Here is a 24237-nt window from a genome sequence, read left to right on the forward strand (position 1 = left end):
GTCCCCTGCATCGGCAGGCGGACTCTCAACCACTGCGCCACCAGGGAAGCCCCCAAAGTGCAGCCTTCTTTCTGTCTTTGGTTTATGAGCCCGTGACTAATGCTCACCCTGAGCTTTGCCCTGCAGCGCTCAGCTCACCATGCGTTGGATGTGGCCTGTCACCGCACGCCTTGCATTCTGGTTTTTGTGCAGAGCAACGTGACAGTGACTAGAACAGAGTTGAGATGGCAAAGATCTTTCTGACAGTGGCTTATGCCACATCGTGCCAAGGGCTGCTGACCTGCTCTGTCGTTCAGATCATTGATCCCTCGTGGCTTTTTCTGAACTAAACAAGAAAGTTCTCAGTTTTATTTGCATAAAGGTCCAGAAATGTAATAAAACATAAGTGATCTAGAAGAGGTGTCATGTAGCGTAATCTCCAATTAACACAATGGATGTAATGCCCACTGGGTTGGGGGAAGCAGCAGATACACCAGGAATAGGGCTCTTTCCACCCTATAGCCTCACTTTCTAAGTTGGCAGCAGGTACGAGAGATGAAATCCTATCATTGGGTCTTTATTACACAGAGCCACATGCAATACTCCAGGTGGTGTGTTTCTGGTAATCTGGGTTTATTTGCAAGAAAGGATCAATTCCACATGATTCCTGTGAATTTTTCTTAATATTAGGAAAACTCAGAGATTCCCAGAAGGAAAGTTCAAAATATCAGTGCCCTCAAAAATGTGAGATCGCCCAAGGTTACGACAACGCCTAGTCCAAAGACTCTGGAACGACACAGAGAACAACCTAAAAATCCCAGAGCAGTTTCATGTGTTCAGATGCTCAGAACCATGGGTTCCTCTTCTTCCCACACTCAGTAAAGTTTCCATCTGGCTCCAGTTTATGGATCCCAAACAGCTGGGGCAGCCTGGAGGGAATTAGACTGCTTTTAAGGTGACTACCTTTGGCAGACAGTCCCTCCCTTACAGAAACACCTGAACATGTCTGTATAGCATGCTAGAGATTAAAATATACTCATGATTCGAGTCCCTTCAACTCTTTGATTTCTTGATCATTTTTTAAAGTCCTGCAAAGGGAAGGAAATCATCCCTTATTTCTAAGCATGAAGGAAGCTCCAAGCCTAGACCGCAATGAGAAAACTAAACTACGAAGGAGTTAACGTCCCTGTTCAGGGCATATCCTAGAAGAAATAATTCCTATAGTTGTGATTTCTACTTCCCCAGGAGGCCAAGTTCCCTTCTGTATAGCATACCCCAAACCCCAGAGTACCACTTTGCCCCATTGACATTTTTCTTCTTCTTGTCCTTTTCAGGAAACTCTCCAAGGTACTGAACTTTTACGTGGCGAATGCAGATGACTGCAGCAAGACGGAATTGCGTTTTGCTTCTTTGAAAGCCTTAAAGTACTTGTTTAGGTTCATCATCCAATCTAGAGTACTCTACTTGAGGTAATGGTGACTGCAATACAGTGTTGACGCTCTCCATCCTCTCTCCCCATAGTTTTCCTTAATCCTTATGCTCATGTTCAGCTGTGAGCAGCTGGGTCATGGAACTGCCAAATTTCAGAACTTCAGGGTGAAGATGAGGGTGGACTACGCAACCGTTAAAGAAGGTTCATGTGACGTCCTTTTGGATCAGCAGAATTTCTAGGGCAGTAGTGACAGCAGGACTTAGGGATGCAGGTGACTACAATGTGCAACTTACTGAAAGTCTTTGTTGGTGACAATAACTAGGAAGTCAGGTTCCTGTGATGAGATTGTATTTAATACAGCAACGGGCTTCATGATGATGTTGGGTGTATACATCTAGGATCGTGAGCTGTTGTTGGGAGTAGATGGACAGTAGTGACAATTGTTTGGAAGAGTTGTTTCCTGAGGTGTGTGTTTCTTTGCTGACACCAGGCTTAGGTACCTGGGAAAACTAAGCCCCAGAGATAGGATAATTCCCGGTTTGGATTTCTAGAATAATCGTTCCATCGAAAACAATAGAAGTCATGAATGAGGAAATAACCTTTCTGGGAATGCCTACAACTCCAGTGCCATCTCTACCCTTCAATAATAGCTGGATTTCCAAACTGTTAAAATATTTTTCTAAGGCAGGTTTGGAAACTAGATAGATAACGTGCTAATATGTTAATACGAGTAAAGCTGTAGGTAAGAGGATTTCAAGCCTGTGATTTGAGCATGTGTATTTTTTTAACTTTGTGTTTTTAAAAAAATCATAAATTAAAGGCAAACAATTAACATGGAAAAAAAGCTTGTAACTTATAGTACAGTTCAAAGGTCAGTAGATTTACTAATTAAAGGCTCTTAAAAATCAACTAAAAATGGTAAATATCCTTACTACAAAATAAAAACATAATTTACAAAAGAAAACTTCAAATGCTCAAATTTAAAAAGAAATTTACACTATTAAAATGCGATACACACACACCATCTTTACCTGCACATTTGATAGCGATGAAAAATCTTTATCCTTTGGTGAGATTGGACAAAAATTGGCCCTGTGTTCTATTGCTGATAGGAAGATAAATTCTTAAGGACAGAAATTTGGCACTGTGAATAAAAATCAAACACACACACACACAGAGCAAAGGAAGATATCACATTTGTCCAGAAATACCCCATCTAAAAATCTATCTAATGGAAAAAAAATCCATCAGGTATAAACAAAAAGGAATGTTAAAGTATGCACATTCAGCCCTTTCAAATGTAGGGTATGTTAATGAGGTAGGCTAACCCTGATAGGTTCTTAAATAATAAAACTAAGGTAGAAGACATAAGTGTAATATGATCTCATTTCAAAAATATTTCAGGATCGGACACTGGTTAGATATGAGTAAACTGTAGATAAGAGGGCTTTAAGTAGGTTTAGTTTTTCTCCTTTCTGCATTTTAAAAGTTTCTACAATGAATTTGTACATTTTTATGTTTTTTTTGTTTTTTTTTTTTTTTTGAGGTACACGGGCCTCTCACTGTTGTGGCCTTTCCCGTTGCGGAGCACAGGCTCCGGACGCGCAGGCTCAGTGGCCATGGCTCACAGGCCTAGCCGCTCCACGGCATTTGGGATCTTCCCAGACCGGGGCACGAACCCGTGTGCCCTGCATCGGCAGGTGGACTCTCAACCACTGCGCCACCAGGGAAGCCCCATTTTTATGGTTTTTAAACATGTTCAATGACTTAAAAGTTGAGTTGGACGAATGACAGCTCCTCCTTCCCTAGTAGAAGCAGGCAGTGTTCGCCCAACTCGGAGCATGTACACAGCCTCTGTAGTCCCCACTTCTCTCCAGGTGGTCTTTTATAGTTGGATCTTTGTGTTTTGTAATTATGTTGAATTTCCACATATTCAGTTAGGGTGTCCTACTGAGGGAACATTCCCTTACCTAAAAGTTTGTATAGCAAACCCTGATGTCCAGCAATAAAGATCCTCATAAAAACATAGAAAGAGGGACTTCCCTGGCAGTCCAGTGGTTAAGACTCTGCACTTCCACTGCAGGGGGCACGGGTTCGATCCCTGGTTGGGGGACTAAGATCCCGCATGCCACGGGGCACGGCCAAAACAAACAAACAAAAAAACATAAAAAGAAAAAACCTTAATTGAGGAAATTTAAAAAATATTTTCCACTTACGATCCACTAGCTCTTTTACCCTTCATAATGTTGCGTTGCATCTGGGCCATCATTTTCACCATCAGATTGCATGATAACAATGGAAAAGCCAAGTTAATTAACCCATGAGATGAACTAAGAGAGTGGCTGTGTTGAACTTGGTCCCTAATGGCCTGTTTGCGGTTATTTTTCCCCCTGATGTTTTCTCATTCTAAAGAAGAGCTTGATCTGGGATAGAGAGTCTGGTAGTCTGCATTCTCTGATTGCTTGGATTTGATAGACACAATAGGACATTGAGAAGCTCAGTCATGTTAGTCCCTTTTTTAAAGTCACAGCCATAGGGTGCCAGGTGTTGCTGTAGGCCCTCCAGCAACATTGGCTTCTCTTGATTCCTCCCACACACCCTTTGGTGCCCCCCCCAGGGCTCTTGCCTTAGCTATTCCTGCTCACTGCACTTCTCTCCCCTGAGATCTTCAGAGGCCACCTCCTCATCTTTCAGCCTCAACTCAGATGCCAGTTCCCGAGAGGCCTCTCCCACCAGCTCAGCTCAAACAACCTTCCCTGGTCACTGTCATATCAACGCCTTCCCTCCTAGCCCTAGATCTGGGGATCTGCTACTAGATCTTGGGATCTAGCAGATGAGACAAGGTTCCTGCTCTGATGGTGCTTGTGGGTTACATCGAGGCCAGGGAGGCATATAATAAAGAAAGAAACCCACAAGATCATCTCAGATGGATAAGAGCTAGGAGGGAAGATGTTGATGTGACAGTGACCAGGGAAGGCTCCCTGAGCTGAGCTAGTGGGAGAGGCCTCTCCAGGAGCTGGGGTTTGAGTTGAGACTGAAAGATGAGGAGGTGGCCTCTGAAGATCTCAGGGAAGAGAAGTGCAGTGAGCAGGAACAGCTAAAGAATCTAGAGAAGCCAATGTTGCTGGGCCGTGGAGACTGGGAATGGGAGGACGGAGCCTGGCAGGCAGGTGCGTGATGGGGGCCTTCTAGGTCACAGCCAGGAGTTCGGATTTCATTCCAGGTGTCGCGGGAAGCCACTGAAGGGTTTCAGTTAGAGAAGTAGTGGAATCTGGCTTACATTTTACATAATCATCTCATCTCTTGGGTGGAAAGTGGATTATCAGGGGTTAAGAGTGAAACCTGGATGACCACTTAATAGGCTGTTATAGTTCAGATGTGAGATACGGTGGCTCTGTCTCTGAGGAGATGCAGAGAGTGGACTGATTTAGCGGGAAGAGATAATAGGACTTGCTGTTCGATTTGGTGGGAGAATGGGAGAAAGGGAAGAACTGTAAATAACTTCTGGGTTTGGGGTGCTGTTTGCCAAGTCGTGGGCTATTTAAAGATGAACAGGAAAATCAAGTGAGTTCTGTTCTGGGTATGTTAATTTTGATATACTTTGTGGACTAAATTGCAAATAAAGTTCTTTTCTAAAGTTCTGCAAAATGGATGAATTGAGGATTAGCAGAAACCCTCTGATTGAATAATTTTCTGAGAAGTTCATATTCCATGAGTACCTTATAAGATATAGGTGAACGGAGGAGACTTATGTAAATATGTATATGCGTGTACGTATGTGTTTGAGTGTGTGTATAAAATTCTAAGTTCAAACCATCCCTACTCTTGACAGTTGGTGGTAAGATTGCCACCCAGTGTAAATGCACTTGGACTACAATTTGGGGACTTTTGTGTTTCTGAGAAATGGGCCAAAGACCTTCTGAATTCTACTTATGAGAAAGAACCAACTTTTCAGTTGATAGCGTACTTTAATCAAACAAGCACGAATAAGCAAAGATCAAGGCAGCCCGTGTCCTGGGAGGACCCTGTCCTAGAGGCAGGTCGGCACCAGCATGGCCAGTTCAGTGGATAGAAGGATGCTAACTGGACTTGCAGACTGGGTTGGGCTCAGAATGTTTCTAGGTTGAGCAGCTTCTCTACCCCTTGTCTGAAACTTGAACGCAAATGATCAGGGCTTGTTGTGGTGAGACAGAATGATTCACATGGCAGAGGGATTAGACACAAAGATTAGAAGAGGAGAGAGAGGCAGGAGGGGAGGCGTGGAGGTGGCAGGACTGGGCTGTCCGGGAAGGTAGCTGGGCGGGGAGTCCCCTGCTTGCTGGACATTCTGCTAACGAGCTGAGGATGGTAGGTGTGCATGCAGGGCTTATCTGCTACTTGAGGCAAAGCTGCTTCCAGCCATTCCCTGCTCTGTGCCGGAAATGCCCACACGCCACTAGGATGGGGGACATCACCAAGACTGGCCTTCAGACAGCTTCAGGGGGCCAGTGGGAGAGCTCTGTTGTAGGACTTTACGTACAAATCACTACCTTCCTTTTGTCCAGGTGGGGATAACTTCCCAGCTACTGGGCCCCTTCCTGAACCACCTAAGAGCACGTGTGACTCCTCTGGGCATGGTGTAAAGAGGTGACCAGTGAGGCATGGGCCTCCAGCATTGTGTAGGCAACAGATCTGTTGGAAAACTTCTTTTGAGGATGGAGAATCTGACCGCCTTCTCTCTTTTTTTTTTTTCCCCGCCTTCTCTTTTTTCTCTGAAGATTTTATGGCCAAAGTGAAGATGGAGATGAATTTAGTAATTCAATCCGCCAGTTATTTCTCTCTTTCAATATGCTGATGGACAGGCCTCTGGAGGAAGCTGTCAAGATCAAGGTCAGCTTGAGTAACTCTTAATGCTGTCGGTGAGGATGTTCTGGGGCAACATAGAACTGGCCATAGTGGGAGATAAAAGAAAATTAATCCTAGTTAGTTCGTGGAAAACTTGTTAATTTTAGAATGACTTATAGAAAGTAACGGGAAATCCCTTTGTTTTAACTTTTATGTACATTTGTATTTTCAAATGTTGGTTTGCCAAAGACAAGCTATTTATTTATTTATTTATTTATTTATTTTATTTTTTTTGAAGTCATTTGATATACAATACTGTGTTAGTTCCTGGTGTACAGCAAAGTGATTCAAATATATATATGTGTGTGTGTATATATATATATATATATTAAATTCTTTTCATTATAAGTTATTACAAGATATCGAATATAGTTCCCTGTGCTATACAGTAAATCCTTGTTGTTTATCTATTTTATACACCGTGGTGTATATCTGTTAATCTCATCCTCCTAATTTATCCCTCCCTTCTCTTCCCCTTTGGTAACCATAAGGTTGTTTTCCATGTCTGTGAGTCTGTTTCTGTTTTATAAATAAATTTATTTGTATTATTTTTTAGATTCCACATATAAGTGATATCATATGGTATTTGTCTTTCTCTTCCTGACTTTGCTTAGTATGATAATCTCTGGGTCTATCCACGTTGCTGCACATGGCATTATTTCATTCTTTTTTACTGCTCTGGAGTGTTCTACTGTGTATATATACCACATCTTCTTTATCCATTCACCTGTCAATGGACATTTAGGTCGCTTCCATGTCCTGGCTATTGTAAATAGTGCTGCTCTGAACATTGGGGTGTCTGTATCTTTTATTTTTTTATTTTTTTTTTTTTTTTGTCTGTATCTTTTAAATTAGAGTTTTCATCTTTTCTGGATATATGCCCAGGATTAGGATTGCTGGATCATATGGTAACTCTATTTTTAGTTTTTTAAGGGACCTCCATACTGTTTTCCATAAAAATTGGCTCCACCAATTGACATTCCCACCAACAGTGTAAGAGGGTTCGCTTTTCTCCACATCCTCTCCAGCATTTATTATTTGTAAACTCTTTGATCATGACCATTCTGACCGGTGTGAGGTCATACCTCATTGTAGCTTTGATTTGCTTTTCTCTAATAATTAGCGATGTTGAGCATCTTTTCATGTGCCTGTTTTAAAGACCTAAATATAATCTATGACACCGTAAAGCTCCTAGAAGAGAACATAGGCCAAACATTCTCTGACATAAATCATAGCAATATTATCTTAGATCAGTCTCCCAAGGCAAAAGAAATAAAAGCAAAAATAAACAAATGGGACCTAATCAAACTTAAAAGCTTTTTCACAGCAAAGGAAACCATAAAGAAAATGAAAAGATAACCAACAGACTAGGAGAAAATATTTGCAAACAGTGTGACCAACAAGGGGTTCATTTCCATAATATACAGACAGCGCATACAACTCAATATCAGAAAAACAAACACCCGAATCAAAAAATGGGCAGAAGACCTAAATGGACATTTCACCAAAGATGACCAACTACCCTTTTAGACGTCCCTTGAATGGCATTTCTGGACCCTGTGAATTCAGCCAGTTGATCCTGATGATGATTCAAGCAACAGGCTTTATTCTTAGGGCTCCCCTTCCTCCCAGAAGCCCATCGTCCCCATCATCTTCATCATTATCAGGTTTTTGAGGTAAAATATGTAATCCCTAAAGACTCAAGTTCGAGCTTTATTTTTTGCTCTCTATGGCGACTTTGTGAGGGAGGTGTCAAGATTTTACCTACTTCCTTGGGTAGAAAACTGAATTCTAAATGGACAGTGGCTCTTGGGTGGTGAGGGCAGGAATCTGTGCCTCTGGACTTTTCAGGAAAAAGATCTTGGGAGATCGTGTAGAGCAACATCAGCTTTCTTCTTCATTGCGAGAGTGTCTGTGTCCAGTTCCCTGTTCAGGATCCCAGCATCAGTCGTTTCTTCCTGGGATCAAGCAGGAAATTCTGTATTTGTCCTGCTTGGCAACTGAATATGCCTTCGGTGTTTTTCTTGCAGGGGGCAGCCTTGAAGTACCTTCCTAGCATCATTAATGACGTCAAACTCGTGTTCGATCCAGTTGAGCTCAGGTAAGTAGCCAAAAACTTTTGTTTCTTAACAGAGAAGAGCTCCCCTGCTGGCTTGAGCTTAGGCGGCTACACATGCTGTGATTCTTCTAACACGTATTGACCGAACACCTTTTTGTGCTCAGTTCTGTGGAAGCCATAAAAGAAGACACAAAGCCAGTCCCTCAGAGAGTTTTGCACTCTCTCCAGGGAAACAAGACACACAGACATAAAATTAACTACAGAAAAAAGTACATAATAATATGCTTCCAGCCCTATACCTAAGTACCCCCGAAATGCTGAGTCAGATGGTGATTGACACTGGGGTGGAGGTAGCCCGAAAAGACTTCTGCAGAAATTGAGGGTGAAGGTAGGTCTGCCAAGCAGTGATGGACCTGACTAATTTGCCAGTTGAGGCTGACTTAGCTCCCAGGCTGAGCCCTGGAGTGAGAACAGAATACAGCCTCTCCTTTGCTTCCTAGAGACAGACTCTCAGGTCATTGTGGAGAGAATTCCAGGTAAACCTGTCCACGCGTAAATAATTTCCCAGTAGAGGGGAAGAGCGTAATGCTCCCTTGAACTCGGCAGAATGAAAACAGTGACTACTGGGGTTTCTCTTGCAGCGTGCTCTTCTGCAAGTTCATTCAGAGCATCCCTGACAACCAGTTAGTTCGCCAGAAACTGAACTGCATGACCAAGATAGTAGAGAGCCATCTTTTCCGGCAGTCGGGTGAGTCTCCACCAAAAACTGCTGCTTACAGAAATCCCAGTCTTGTGTCTTCTTCAGCCAACCCTGCCTTTTTTTTTTTTTAATGTCAATAATGTCCTTGCCAATGGTTTGCTGGTACTTGAGGACCTCCTGGGAAACCAGTTTTAAGGAGAAGGTGAAATCAGTTCAGCATTCCCATAGTTCCTGAAAAAGCAAAATCATGTGTTCTTTTTTGTTTTTATTTTTATTTTTTTTGCGGTACGCGGGTCTCTCACCGTTGTGGCCTCTCCTGTTGGGGAGCACAGACTCCAGACGCGCAGGCCCAGCGGCCATGACTCACGGGCCCAGCTGCTCCGCGGCACGTGGGATCCTCCCAGACTCGGGCACGAACCCGTGTCCCCTGCATTGGCAGGCGGACTCTCAACCACTGCGCCACCAGGGAAGCCCGCATGTGTTCTTTAATCTTTAATTTGAAGTTGTGTTTCATTAATTAGAAAACTTTGTGCTCAAAATAGGAACCCCATAAAGTAACAGGCAAGCAGTAAAGACGGTCCTTTTAAACAAATGCATCTCCTTTGACATAGAGTATAACGTCAGTAACCAGGGGCTGGGGCAGGCAGTGATGCCATGATGCTGTAGGGCAGTGATGGACTGCATGCCACTTATACTGGCTCGGCAGAGCTGGTCATGCACATCTCTTCTCGACTCCATGCCCAGTCATGTCATCTTAGTGGCTGAAGAGTGACCGTGGCAGAAGGACTTACACCATGGAAATTGGCAATCACTATAAATCAGAGAGGTTTTGGGGGGAGCTGTAGGAGAGTCAGACTACCATCATACTGCTAGGAGCGGAGAGGAGAACACTCTTACACTGATAAAAGACTCTTCATTTTGTAACTAGAGTCAAGCACATAGCCACCAGGTGGAAATCACTGTGTTCCTGTCCCAAAGTTGACATGGGAAAGAGGTCCAATACCTGGTTCTTTCCCAGTAAACCCAAGACTCGCTAGGGTGGGGCAGCTGTGAGAGCTTCTTTTGAAGCCACCACCAGGTCAGGGAGCCCCAGAGGGTGACTCATGCTGTGTGTATTGGCTGGAGGGTCTGAGGACTGGCAGGACACCTCAGAAATAGGAAAAGTTGAGGGGGTTGTTGGTGGGAGAACCCTTCTAGCCTTGCCCCTGGCTAGTTGTGTAACTTTGGACGAATGAGGGACCTTCTCTAAGTCTCAGCTTCTGTTTCTGTGGAAGGATGGACTTGAACTAGATCATATCAGCATGTCTTTTGGCTCTGACCTTTTCTGAGCCTCAGAATTTGTGCTTAGACATTTCAGCTGTTCCAAGGACCCAGTCAGGGGGAGTGCAGAAAGCTAGTGAGCGCTCTTAAGTGGAAAACTTAATACTAGTCAACCTCTTACTACACTGTGATTCCCTCTGCCTCGAAGGATGCATAAACCATAAATGAGACAATAAAGATGCGTTCTTTGAGCAGAAGAGCAAGGATGCCCTGGAAGATTCCAACAGAGGAAGTATTATCACCATTCACAGTTGTTTCTGTTAGTGCCCAGAATGTCTGGACTCATCAGAATGATATTTTATCATGTGAAGATCTCAGAAGTTAGATAATACCTTACTTTATGAAGTCCACGTGCCTGCGAAAGTATGAACAGAATGTCTGTGAAACACTGAGATGTGCTGATGGAGCTCAGTATTTATAGAAATTTTCGAGTACATTTTCTCCATTAGGTGAAACGTTTCAAAAAATTAAAATCATATACCTTGCTTAGTTTATTAGTTTCATATTACTTAGCTTGCAAGTATCAAGTTAGCTTTTTTTTTTTTTTTTTTTTTGTGGGGGTGCACTGTGCAGCTTGCGGGATCTTAATTTCCTGACCAGGGATAGAACCCGTGCCCCCTGCAGTGGAAGCACGGAGTCCTAACCACTGGACGGCCGGGGAATTCCCAAGTTGGCCTTTTTTTTGTTTTTAAAAAGCTAAAGAAATTGTTAAGTACTTTAAACATTTGGCTACATGGACCCACAATAGGTGGGATTTTCTTTGTTTTTAAGGTCAAGGTACAGGGCTAACGTTCCGTGCCTAAAACCACATGATCCTCAGTGGCCTGGAGGAGCCCCTGCAGGGCTGAGTGCAGAGCTGGGAGCTGGGGGGACAGGCAGAGAGGGAGTTGCAGGAAGGAGCCAGGCAGTTGGCGGGGGGTGCTCCTACAGCTGGTGAGTGGTCTGCATTTTCCCCCTCAGAGTGCAGAGACGTGCTGTTGCCTCTGCTGATAGACCAGCTCAGCGGCCAATTAGACGACAACTCCAGCAAGCCTGACCATGAGGCCAGCTCGCAGCTTCTGAGCTACCTCCTGGAAGTTCTGGACAGGAAGGATGTGGTGAGTCAAAGAGCTGCTGATGCAGAGTAGAGCGTACACTGGTCCCATGGCCTGGGACAGGAACCACTGCACGGCTCTCCTAGTCCCAGGCAGTTGAGAACCTGGGCACTGGGGCAGGCTGCACCCATTTTAGAGGTGTTTAGAGAGGCTTCTCCCGACTAGAATCTGTCATGCAAATCTAGGTCCAGGGAGATCCACCTACTGCTGGGGCTGCTACTGGCTGATTTTCCTGATTGGCCCAGTTTGCCCATCACTGAGATCCTGCTGAGGACTTTTCAGATCCAGAGCATTGTTTAGACTTGTTAGGTAGAAACCTCTACCCTCTTATACCTCCGATACCTGACAGCACTATTGTAGATGTACCAGAGCTTCTGAGAAGTTCTCATTTTATGTTCTCTCTGAAACTGATCCTTCCTTCTGGAGCCTAGTAGAAATGATGTGGTTTTTTTTTTTTTTAATCTCACCTCATCTCCTCCCCCTCAAAAAACCTGGGGCCACACTGCCTGGATTTTCCATGTTCTAGAGATAGACCTGTCATAGCCTCCACTCAAGAGACTGGAGAACTTTGCAGAATGTTTCCAGTCGAAGACAAACCATAGTCGCTACCCCCCATGATGGCTACACGGCACCCATGTTCCTACAGAGAGGCAGGTGTTATGAATCACTTCCATTTAAAGAAATAGGAAGCAAGCAGAGAAATAATAAAAAGCAAGGAAGGAAAGAAGGAAGGGTGGGAAAGAGGGGATGCTAACGATACTTGGTGTTTTAATAAAATTACGTAAGTAGCAGTGATCTAGTTGTTTGAAGCATTAAGCAGGAGATTCGAATATCTGTCAAGAAGCAATAGTGGGTAAAGGCTTTGAAAAGGCAACTTGAATATTGAGAAGTTGGAGCTGAAGGAGTACAGCATCAAACCACAAGAAAAGAAAGGAGGAGAAAGAAAGACTGAGCATTCATGAGGCACTGTTGGGTGCATCAGCCCAGCTAATTCCTGTACAGGACCTTTTCTTTTTTTTCTCGCAGCTATGAAAATGGAAGCTCCACAAAGTTAAATAATTGTTCATGGTCACACATGACAGAGTCAGAATAGTAAATCCCCGTCTTAGTCTGCTCGAGCTGCCAAAACAAAATACTGCAGCCTGGGTGGATTAAACAACAGAAATTTATTTCTCATAGTTCTTGGGGCTTGGAAGTTCAAGGTCAGTGTGCCTGCATGGTTGGGTCCTGGTGAGGCCCTCTTCCTGTCCTGCAGATGGCCACCTTCTCGTTGTGTCCTCACACGGCCTTTCCTTGGTAGGGCAAGCTCTCAGGTGTCTCTCCTTATAAAGGATAGTAACCTAGCAGTCCCAGGCCCTGCCTTCATGACCTGATTATCTATCTCCAAAAGCCCCATCTCCAAATACCATCACGTTAGGGGTTAGAGCTTCAGCACAGGAATTTTGAATGCGAATGATCAGTCCATAACAATCTCCTTGACTTGAGTTTCTCGTTTTTTTACGTCCTAGAGAGGAGGTAGCAAGAACTTCATGTTTTCGCCTTTTGCTTCCCACTCATGTGCCAAATTGTCCTGTGTAACCTGATCTACTCAGCATCAGGACCGAGTACCTCATGCTAGTGGGAGTCCCCATAAACTGTTGAGTTGCTGGCTCCAGGGAGCTCTCAGCGAGCCCAGATGACCTGGATCATTAGAGAAGCTTTCTTCCCCTGCATCTCCACGTTCATCTTTTAAATGTTAGAACCAATTACGTTCAGCAGATTCCTTAATAACATTATGAATCGTTCTGTGACAATGTTTCCCCCTTTTGGACAAGAGATTGCTTTGTACTGAAGAGCCAGAATGAGAGTTAAAGAGAACTCTCAGCAGTCCAAGGTTTCTTTAAAAGTGAAGCTGAATCAGAAGAAGTGGTGTCCATCCCTTTGTTTCCCCTTCAGGGTCCTACGGCGCTGCACGTACAGCTGATAATGGAACGGCTGCTGAGAAGGATCAACCGGACCGTGATTGGGATGAGCCGACAGTCTCCCCACATCGTGAGTGTCGCCCAGGGGACCACACAGCCACCACAGCTTCTTAGTGTCCCATCCCACCTGCCCACTGGGGGGCTTTGGGGAGCAGTGTCTTGAGACCAAATTCACGTAGGCCCTTCCCATCTCAGTTTCCAGTCTGCGCTGCGGGCTGGGTGGCATAGCTCCCTCGGGAAATAAATGGGGTCTAGAACTTTACAGCCGCCCTGGATGAGTGACTCTTCGTTATAACTGTGAGTAAATCTGATGCTGATTTTCTCTTGAGGGAAAATTATCCACCAGGGAGGTAGGGGAGGCGAATGGGGGAAAATTTTAAAGGATCTCGCCAATACAAATCATAAGGAGTATTGCTCATATGGAACGTGAAGCAAAAGCCTCTTATAATATATTAAAGCAGAGACCCACTGAGATGTGCAGGCACCCTAGGTGGACTGAGAACTTGGGACCCATTCAACCTAATGCTCTTTAAATATTTGCTTAATATTTTATTTCAGGAAAATATGAGCCTTGGTGAGCAGAAAATTAGGGGTTTAGCTGACTGCATTTATCATTTCCTCTATTGTCTCAAGCAATTTAGTTGTAATTCTCAATGTACGCATGCTTTGTGTGGATCTGCCTTTGTTAGAATGATAACAGTAATGGTATCAGTATGTCCAGCCAGCGTGATGATAATGGTAGTAGTCACTGTTAACTCATTTTTGTGTGTGTGCTAGAAACTATCTTAAGCACTTTATATTTCATTGAAAGTCACACTAATCTCCATTTTGCAAATGAGGAAACGTACAAAAACCTGAGCAAGGTTACACAACCACCAGGTGACTGAGGTGGGCTTTGGCCCTGGGCAACCAGCCTGGAGGCAGCGCCTTGCATGCTGTCAGCCATGCCCACCCCCAGCAGCTCACCAAGTTATGTTCCCAACTATGCACTGTAGTCACCATGAGAGGAATTCTGATAAAGTCAGTTTTCCCCTTCGCATCATATTCCCCGTGATATTTAGTGTGCTTATAAATCGGTGCCCTGTGGTACCATCCAGCGCTTGTGGTTCAAGGAAAAACCGTTTAAAGAACTTGGGATTAGCATGCTGTTAGAAATGCCAGTGTTGCCCTGGCCTCTTATTCCCCGCCTGTTATGTCTATTAAATGTCAGATAAAAAGTGTGATTGAGACCAGAGATAACTGTTGAAAGGCCGAGTTGTATCATCATTAAAATGAAGCATCTTTTACTAAAGGTGCATCTTTTGTGATGCTAAAATCTCTGATTAGATTTTAATCAGAGGACAGAGAAAAAGAACTATCCCAAATTGCTGTGGTAAATAAAAACCATTTATTCAACAGATATGTATTAAGAAACTACTGTAAGCCAGCCACTGTTCTAGATGCTGGGGGTATATCAGGAAACAAAACAGACAAAAATCACTACCTTAGAGAAGCTTACATTCTAGCAAGAACATTAACCAAAAAATAAATGGCAGAGTATTAGAAGGCTATAAGTGCTATGGAGAAAAAAATGAGTGGGATAAGGGGAGTTAGGGTAGAAGAGTTACAATTTATATAAGCTGATTAAGAATGGCTTTTCTGGGTCTTCCCTGGCAGTCGAGTGGTTAGGACTCCACACTTTGACTGCCAGGGACCCAGGTTCGATCCCTGGTCAGGGAACTAGAATCCCACAAGCCGCATGGTGCAGCCAGAATAAAGAACAGGCTTTCCTGAAAGGGTAAAATTTGGACAAACACTTGGCAAAGGCCTGGAGAAACAAGTAGTGTTAGGTGCTGATGGTAATGCAAACTATATGCCGGTTTGGCAATATATATCAAAGCCTTAATACAATAAATTTACATCACTTTATAATTAGAAAAATAAACTTTTTTAAACAAAAGAGACCTAAGACAGACATTCATTCAGAGAGAGGTGTACATGGATAGTATTTCACTGTTTTTGTGTTTAGGAAGTTATTCTCTCCATCCCAGGAACAGCTGTATTTTCATCTCCTCTGTGCCAAGTTCACTTAAATTTGTGTTGTTTTCATAACTATATGAATACAAGAGGATACTACCTTAGATACTTGCCCTCTGGCTAGAAAATTAAGTCTGTGGCTCAAATATGGTTGGACTAGGGGAAAGCAAGTTGAATATGTAATTCCTGGCCTCAACAATGGAAATGATGGTAATCATCTAATTATCCGATCCCTTTCTTCAAACCAGGTCCACAATTACACAGCATAACATGCTAGGAATCACTGGCCAAAGGATTCTAGAGCTGGTGGAATGACATGGAAGTGGTCCAGCAGGGAGCTCTCCTAGCCTCTCTTCTGCTCATCCAGTCAGTTTTACGACCTCTCTTTTTCCTCTTTGCTTTCCTCCAAGCTCAAATTTATTTAAATGATCTAAATACTTTGGACGTTTCTCCCTGGATGTCTCTATTACACCTCGGTCTCAACAAGCAACTCAGGGTCTGCAAGTTGTTATAGCTTAACTAGTCATCTAGCTGAGATCTTACAGTCAGTATCCCCTGGCCTACAGGATTTCAGAGGTCATGGCTATTCATAGGATGGGTGAAGCCCTCCACACTGCTTCACTCAAACCTGGAAGGACCTTATTTTTAGCAGAAACTGCAAAGCACATGCCTTTGGACCTTTAGAATGCAGTATGTTTCCAGCGTGCTGGGGTCCCTGCATAGTTAATTGGGTAGGGAAAACCAAAGTACATGCACCCAAATCTTGCTTTGTCAGTTGGTGGTCTAAGGAGCTGGGATTTGTGTTTTCGGTCTCCTTCCAGGGGAGTTTCATTGCTTGCATGATTGCCATCCTGCGGCAGATGGACGAGAGCCACTACAGCCACTACATCAGCACTTTCAAGACCAGACAAGACATTATTGTAAGTTGTCTTCATTGGATCCTGGTAACTTTAAGACTTCTCATATTTTGGCAGAACTGAGCATCATGAGTCTAGGGTTCTCTTCCCACACACCTCCGAATGCTGTGGCGCTTTCCACAGGGATTACAAGAGGGAGAGTTTTTCTCTGCCACAGGATTTGAAGAAGAGTGCAGTCCATATACCAGGAGGTCCTCACGCAGCCACCTACGTCTCTTGGATTTAGAGGGAGCCCATATTTAGAAACATTTGGGTGACCTCTTTTGCTCTCAGCAGAGGACAGTGTCTCATTTTCAGGGACAGTAGTCACCCATGCCGTGGCAAGGATTTTAGGAGGCAGAGATGTTCATGGTCTTTTAAGATGTGGTTGATGTCATCCTTTTCAGTATTCCCTGGAGAGGGAAACAAAAAGAGGTAATACCTGCCCCAGGTAACAGTTGTAAGTTATTGTCAGTTGAAAATATTCCATTCTCTTCTGTTTTAAACAAGAAAATTGTTCTCCTAGTTACAATTAAGCATACAGCTGAAGGTGGCCCAAGAGGCTAAGTTAGATCTCTGGCTGCTTCCCCAGGATCCTTCCCTTCAGGGAATTGTTAGTGGCTGTTAAACATCCCTGAAGATGAGAATTCCCTGGCCGTCCAGTGGTTAGGACTTGGTGCTTTCACTGCCGTAGCCTGGGTTTAATCCCTTGTCGGGGACCTAAGATACAACAAGCTGCATGGCCAAAAAAAAAAAAAAAAAAAAAAAAAAAATCCCTGAAGGTATTGTCTTATCTTGTGAAGTAGTGGGCTGGACAGGGGGCTGTATTAACAGGCAAGGTCTCATTGCACTCATCTTTGCTCTGGGTAAGTTCGCATCATTCGTGCATATTCCAATTTTCTTTATGCTCCAGATTTTCCACTTTCTGCCTTTATTATACTGATAGCATGTGGCCAGTACACCCAAGGATATCCAGCTCTTTCTCTGCCAGTCACTCTTCCTTCTGTGAGGTCTACATGATGGAAAAACACACAAGGAATTGTACTGTTTATTATTATTAGTTGTAATCGATCCAATGATGAACCCTCAGAGCACTGTCCTGGACAAAAATAAAGGACTTAATGGGGCTTAGTCTGGAGTCCTATGTGGACCTCCACGTAGGCCATGCTCTGGCTGGCAGCGTGGTACAGGAATCTGTAGCGATCTGTAGCTGTGTTTGCAGAGATCTGGGCGAGAGAATTAGGAAGAGGGGAGAGGTGGGGAGAGGTGGAAGCCGAGGGTAGCAGTGTTTCTCCTCCGTAGTGGGTTTAAGAACACAGGCTTTAGAACACCTGGACCTGGGTTTGAATTCTGGCTATTCTGCTTCCCTCTATGAAATTTGGGGCAAGCTGTCTAACCTCACTAAACCTCAATTTCCTTCTCTGTAGGATGGTACCCACCTGGGGGCAGGAGGTAGTTAATGTATTGATGAGTGGACATGTGGAAAATGCCTCACTTTGTGCCTGGCATGTGTTACTAGCTATGAGAACCAACTACTTATAATAATGATAATGATATTACATTATCATTACATATATAATATTATATTATTATTATGTAAGATAAAATTAATATAAAAATAGTTTAGTGACTTCTTTTCAGATTTCCTTCTGAAAGCAGGAAGAATAAAGAAAGTTATACTAAATTCAAACTCTTGACAATTTGGCTCCTTTAAGTAAGCAAAAAGAAGAAGAAAAAAAACCAAACCAGATTTAACTCCTATTTTCCAGGACAGTGGTGAGCTCTTCCCCTGCGTCATCTAATTAAAAGAGGATTATTGTCCCCAAGGGAACAGTAGTCATCAGTGGCAGAACTGCAGGGTACAGCTAAGCCCTTTGACCTCCAGTGGACTGTCCTTTCTCTCGCTCCTGCTGCTTCTGAAGAAATCACTTGAAAGACTTCGGGAAGTGGTAGCTAAAGTGAGGCCTGGGGTTATCTGTGAACTGCCTTTATTATATCATCACTGTTTACAGTTCACTGAGAACACTAGAGTTGGCGTCAGAATAGATGACCGGCATCTACATCCTTGTTTCACAAACCATCAACTCCTGTTGACTTGAGGAAAAAAGTTAATAAGTAATGGATGCACCTAAAATGGATGACGAAAAACTGAAAAACTTGTGAACTATGTCTATGATTTCAGAATGGAGGCTAGAAAAGTTTGACTCTCCATTGAACCAGAAGGAAGTAGCACAGACTTGAGAGCTGGAATTGCTCCCATTCCTATGCTGTTGGGCATCCGAAGTGTACTGGTTGGCCAACAGGACTGGGGTCTCAGAGGAATATTGTTAGAAATAGAACCCAGGCCCCCTGCCTCCCAAGCCCCGTGTTCTTTCTGTATACGATGTCATTCATGAGCTAGAACTGCACGGTTTAGTGCCAGAGAAATTGGACTGGATTTTCATTTCAGGAATCTGAGTGGAAAGATGTCTAAATTTAACTAATAAATTAAAAAGCTTTCCAAACTTTTTAGCTTTGATTTTTAGCCCGATTGTTCTGAGTTCCTTTTTCCTCTTAGCCCTCTTTCGAGTCGAATAGCTGTTTTTTTTTCAATACTGGGCTTTTGTTATTAGTTTTTACAGACATGATGATCCACTGCTATAATCTCTTTTTAAGGACCATTTAGGACCCTCCCCCCAGGCTACGCATGGTAACGTTCCTGGAAGAGGAAGACTTGTGACTCTGCTTCTTATTTATAGCATTTTTGTTCTGTTCTAATAATAATAAGGGAGAATTGGACGCAGAGTTATTAGAAGTATCAGTTTTCTCAGACTCAGATACAGAGAACAAACTGGTGGTTGCTAGAGGGAAGGAGGGTAGAGAGATGGATGAAAGAGGTGAAGGGGATTAAGAGATCCTAACTTCCAGCTGTAAAGCAAATACGTCCCAGGATGTAATATACACATAGGGAATCCAGTCAGCAACGTTGTAACAACTTTGTATGGTGACAGATGGTAACTGGGCTTATTGTGGGCATCATTTCCTCATGTATAAAACCATCGAATCACTATGTTGTACACCTGAAACTAATATAATATTATGTTAATATTAATTAACTAATATAATATGTTAGTATGTTAATTGTAACTCAATTTTTAAAAGACACCAAAAAGTTAAAAAAAAAACAACAGGTATCAGTTTTCTCATAATTGTTGTTGAATTCATTTGAAGTATGGTAGATCTATTCAGACAACATTGGCAGCCGAGGACTGAAGATATTATGGCTCTGAACTTGGGATCCAGAATTCCAAGGTCTCTTCCCAGCTCTCCAGCTTCTTGGTTTTTATGGCCTAAGCCAGTCGTTTCATTTTTCAACAGTCTCAGTTTTATCATTTATAAGATATAGACAATTTTTTAATCTTTGTCTTCCTTATCAGATTATATGATGTAAACATCAAATCATAGGATACCTGTAAGAATGCTCTGTTGCATACACACTGCTATGTTTAAAATAGATGACCAACAAGAAACTACTGTATAGCACAGGGAACTCTGCTCAGTATTCTGTAATAACCTAAATGGGAAAATAATTTGAAAGAGAATAGTTGCATGTATATGTATAACTGAATCACTTTGCTGTACACCTGAAACTGACACAACATTGTTAATCAACTGTACTCCAATATAAAAGAAAAAAAATACTCTGTTATCCCTATAAACCTTACTCAAAAGATAGACTGTTATGGGACCTGGGCCATCGTGTTCCTTCCTTTACGTCAGTGTACTGGCGGAAAGGCTTATGAAGTGTAACCCAGTTTTCCCACAACCATTCCTCCTTTGTTTTCTGCAGGACTTCCTCATGGAAACTTTTATCATGTTTAAGGATCTAATTGGAAAGAACGTCTACGCCAAAGACTGGATGGTCATGAATATGACACAGAACAGGTGAGACCGACCATCGCAGGGCCAGAGGCATTTGAGAACTTGGGTCTGGAAACTAGGTTTTGACCCTTGTGAAGCATGTTAAATCTCTTTGCTTCAAGTCCACCATCTGTAAAATAAGGTTCCTCCCACTTTCGTGGTCCTGGTTTACGTGCTCCTGTTCTTGATTCCATGCAGGCTACTGTGGTCACCCCGACTTGGGCTCTCTACTCTCTTCTTTCTGCTATAACCTCCTCATTGCTTTCATGTTGATGGTCAGCATCAACTCTGCAAGGTATCTTTCAGTGTCTCCATATGGCCTTCCTCATCCTGACATTCAAGGCCTCTGCATCCCGGCCCACCCTGCTTTTCTAGCCTTGTCTTCCACTGTTTCCCTGTATATACAACTTGCCCTCCAATCAGACTGGCCTCTTCCCTCCTAACCCTGACCCTGAACATGTTCTGTGCCTCTGCTCACGCTGCTGCTTCCACCTGCAGTGTCTGCCCCATTGTCTCTGGCCATCAACATGCCTCCCATTCCTTAAGGTCCTTCTCAAATGCCATCTCCAAAGGAAGCCGTTCTGATTTGGATGTTATCTTCTCTTCTTTTGATTTCCCCATACCTCTTTGATACCCCCTCCTAGAATTTTCCATATTCTTTGTTTGTTGTCATGGTTCGATTTACAGGTTGCAAATGATCTCCACCAAGTTGTACATTTCTTAAGACCAGGAACCATTCTTTCAAGGCAGAACCTAAGCCAGTGCTTTGCAGTTGCTGGTCCTCAACAAAGACTTGTTGAATGAAAGTGAAATGGACTGAATACAGATATTAAAAGAGATTCAGGATTTTTTTTTTTTTTTTTTTTTTTTTTTTTTTTTGTGGTACGCGGGCCTCTCACTGTTGTGGCCTCTCCCGTTGCGGAGCACAGGCTCCGGATGCGCAGGCTCAGCAGCCATGGCTCACAGGCCCAGCCGCTCCGCGGCATATGGGATCCTCCCAGACCGGGGCACGAACCCGTATCCCCTGCATCGGCAGGCGGACTCTCAACCACTGCGCCACCAGGGAGGCCCGAGATTCAGGATTTTTAAAGAGCTAAATAAAGTAAATCATTATGATAAGCATTATTGTTAACTCTCCATGGTCCTGATACCTGATTAGAAAAACCCTTCCCAACTATGTACAGATTAGAGAAACAATTGCATCCGAAGTCCTAGACTTTAAAGCGTAAGCATCACGATGGAGGAAAAGGAGCCTTGGTCTGAGGCTCAGGAGCCCTGGCTTGTCCTCTGAGCTGTACCCTGAACTGGCTAAATTGTGATGCCTTGAGCTGTGCTAGTAGTCAGTTCAAGAAACTGATCTTCAGTGACCTTCTCTGTAGAATGTGCTGTTGTTGGTCTCTAAGGACCTTGATAGATCTAAAGGTCTTAGATTGCCAAGTCCAGGTTTGATTTGCTTTGGCTTTTAACATAGATGGAAAATGTTTCAAAGAGCATGAAATTGCCTTCTTTATCCAGTGTGTTTTTCCTCCCCTAGGGTTTTCCTCCGTGCGATAAATCAGTTTGCTGAGGTTCTCACAAGATTCTTCATGGATCAGGCAAGCTTTGAACTTCAGGTAAGCATGCGACTCACCTAGGAGTTCCTTGAGTTCTCAGCCAAAGCAAGAGAACCGCTTCATTTTGGAAAACATCGCCTCAGATTTTTTATCATAACACAGATACACACAAACACACCTGCTTGCAGGTAAGCATGCAGGTATTCCTCTACCTACAAACGGTTTAGTGTCCAAAGAGCAGTTTGTATAAACACCTGTTTGAAAGTCCAAAGTGATAGCAAAACTGGTGATCACTAGCTCCATCTTCATTCATTCATTCATCCAACAAATATTAGAGAGTTATATGTACAGGGCACTATTCTAGGCCCTGGTGAAGGCAGACAAGGTCCTGCTTCTGTTACAGGGTACATTTTGTTGGTGATGTGCTTTTGCTGTGATATGGCCTGCGTTTGTATCTATGGAACGTTGGAAGTAGAGTGTCACAAGCAGAGGAGATTATATATACATATTGCATATACATATACATGTTTATGTGTGTATATACATATGTTTTTATATGTGTGTATGTATATATATCAAAATGGTTATATACGTGTGTGTATTTATACACACACACACATAAGTACCTATGCCAAAATGGAATCAAGCTGTACAGTTCTTTGGTAACCTGTTAATATACTTTATTTACTTTTTCTGTGATCTTTTCGATGATAATAAATATTTTCACAGTATTTTTAATGGCTGAATACAGTGCATTGTATGGCTGGACCATGGTTTATTTAACCAAATTATTCTTATGAGCATTTAGATTGTTTCCATTTTCTGTTATTATGTTCAATAGCACTGTGAGGGCCTTCCTTGTTTTAAATATTTTTTTAAATACCCGTAAATATGTTACCAGGATAAAGTCCTAAAGTATTTACTAGTCAGAAATTTGGCAGATTGTCAGGGCTTTTGATAAGTATTGCCAAACTACTTACTATAAATAGGTACACTTCTTGGCAACAATTTTCCTTTATCCCAGGAGTAAAGACAAATATAATAGCTTGGATTATTTTTAAAAGCTTGATATTTAATAAAGCATTAAAACTTTCAGGGATGAATAATTGAAACACAGGAGAGAAAAGGAAGTCCTGTGGATTTTATTTTGGATTTTTTTCCCATTAATTTCTGGCAAGTGCATTTGTACCATGTGACACTGTTTTATTATGATCCATATTAATGTTATTTTCTGTTTCTTTTCACCCACATCATTAATTTTGAACAGCTCTGGAACAATTACTTCCATTTGGCAGTCGCTTTTCTCACCCATGAGTCCCTTCAGCTTGAAACCTTCTCACAAGCCAAGCGCAACAAAATTGTAAAAAAGTAAGTGTCCTCTTAAACTTGCTTATGATTGGGAAGGCGATTCTTCCATTTCTATTTGGAGCAGGAGTTTTGGTATCACAGAAATTACTGTTCAGTGGCTACCTGTGTTGTTAGTGAGATAGGTCTTAAAATAATCATTTAATAGCCCTCAGATTTCCCCAGATTCACATCTCTTCTCAGGGGCGCATTAATTTTCAAATCAACCATCACATTCTATTATAGAATCTCTACATAAAGAGACACTGAAGCCAGCCAGTCTTCCCATCACCAGGAACAGCTGCCATCTGCTGGCAGCTTGTCCAAATTGCAGGCATAGTGCCTCTCTGTCTCATGCTTCACAGAGCAGACTCCTTTGGTACCATTGGTCTACCTCCCAGTTTCAGTCACTTCAGCAGAGAAGCCAAGAGTAACACATCACCTAAAAACACCCTCCAGATTCCTGGCTCAGAATTCAAAATGGACCTGTGTGCAAGAGTGATGAGAGATTTAGGGAAGACTTTCATTGCTTTCACCTCAAGTCTGTTTCGAAGTTCATTGAGAGCCTGGGAACTCAAAGGCTGTGTAATTAAATAGAACTTGAGAAATTTATCATTTAAAAGCTGTGAATTTTAGTTCTGTTCCCCTGCTAGCATGTCTGGGACTCTAGGCAAATTATTTAGCTTCCCTCTAGCTCCTCCCTAAAATACTAAGATTGATGGCTAAGGGATTGAGATTTAGTGATTGCACTTCCAAAGATAAAAGTAAAACCTGTTTTGTAGATTTCCTTGTGGGGGTGGGTATCAAGAGATATTTGATTTTTAAGATGGACACCTTAATCTTATTCTTTAGAATACCTTAAATGACATAACTTCATTCAAGGATGTATTTGATTTTGGTTAAATGACCATAAGTGAAATGAGTTGACACCAAGTCCGATAAATAAAGTGGCTAGTTAGGATTAATGATTCTGGTTTTGGTCAAAGGAAAGTGGGACTGTAAGTACAATCCATGTAAAAATATATATGCATATGGGCCAAGATAAACCTTAGGAAATAAAAAACATTTATATTAAGCTTATAGGAATGTGAATGGATTT

The 24237-nt window shown here is 42.7% G+C and overlaps 1 protein-coding gene across 1 annotated transcript in view; it reads left to right on the forward strand.

The window, feature by feature from the left end:
* DOCK5 (dedicator of cytokinesis 5) overlaps nt 1-24237 on the forward strand; it is a gene marked incomplete at both ends in the record, with an annotated part of 208018 nt that overhangs the window by 136051 nt on the left and 47730 nt on the right. The window contains 10 exons of the mRNA XM_079706756.1: nt 1314-1448; nt 6169-6280; nt 8326-8396; nt 8996-9102; nt 11335-11471; nt 13404-13499; nt 16267-16365; nt 20171-20265; nt 21776-21854; nt 23062-23162. Of these exons, the coding sequence (XP_079562882.1) occupies nt 1314-1448; nt 6169-6280; nt 8326-8396; nt 8996-9102; nt 11335-11471; nt 13404-13499; nt 16267-16365; nt 20171-20265; nt 21776-21854; nt 23062-23162 (1032 nt within the window). The remainder of the gene's footprint in view (nt 1-1313; nt 1449-6168; nt 6281-8325; nt 8397-8995; nt 9103-11334; nt 11472-13403; nt 13500-16266; nt 16366-20170; nt 20266-21775; nt 21855-23061; nt 23163-24237) is intronic.

This window comes from Hyperoodon ampullatus (assembly GCF_949752795.1).
Source record: "Hyperoodon ampullatus genome assembly, chromosome: 6".
Taxonomy (NCBI): Eukaryota; Metazoa; Chordata; class Mammalia; order Artiodactyla; family Ziphiidae; genus Hyperoodon; species Hyperoodon ampullatus.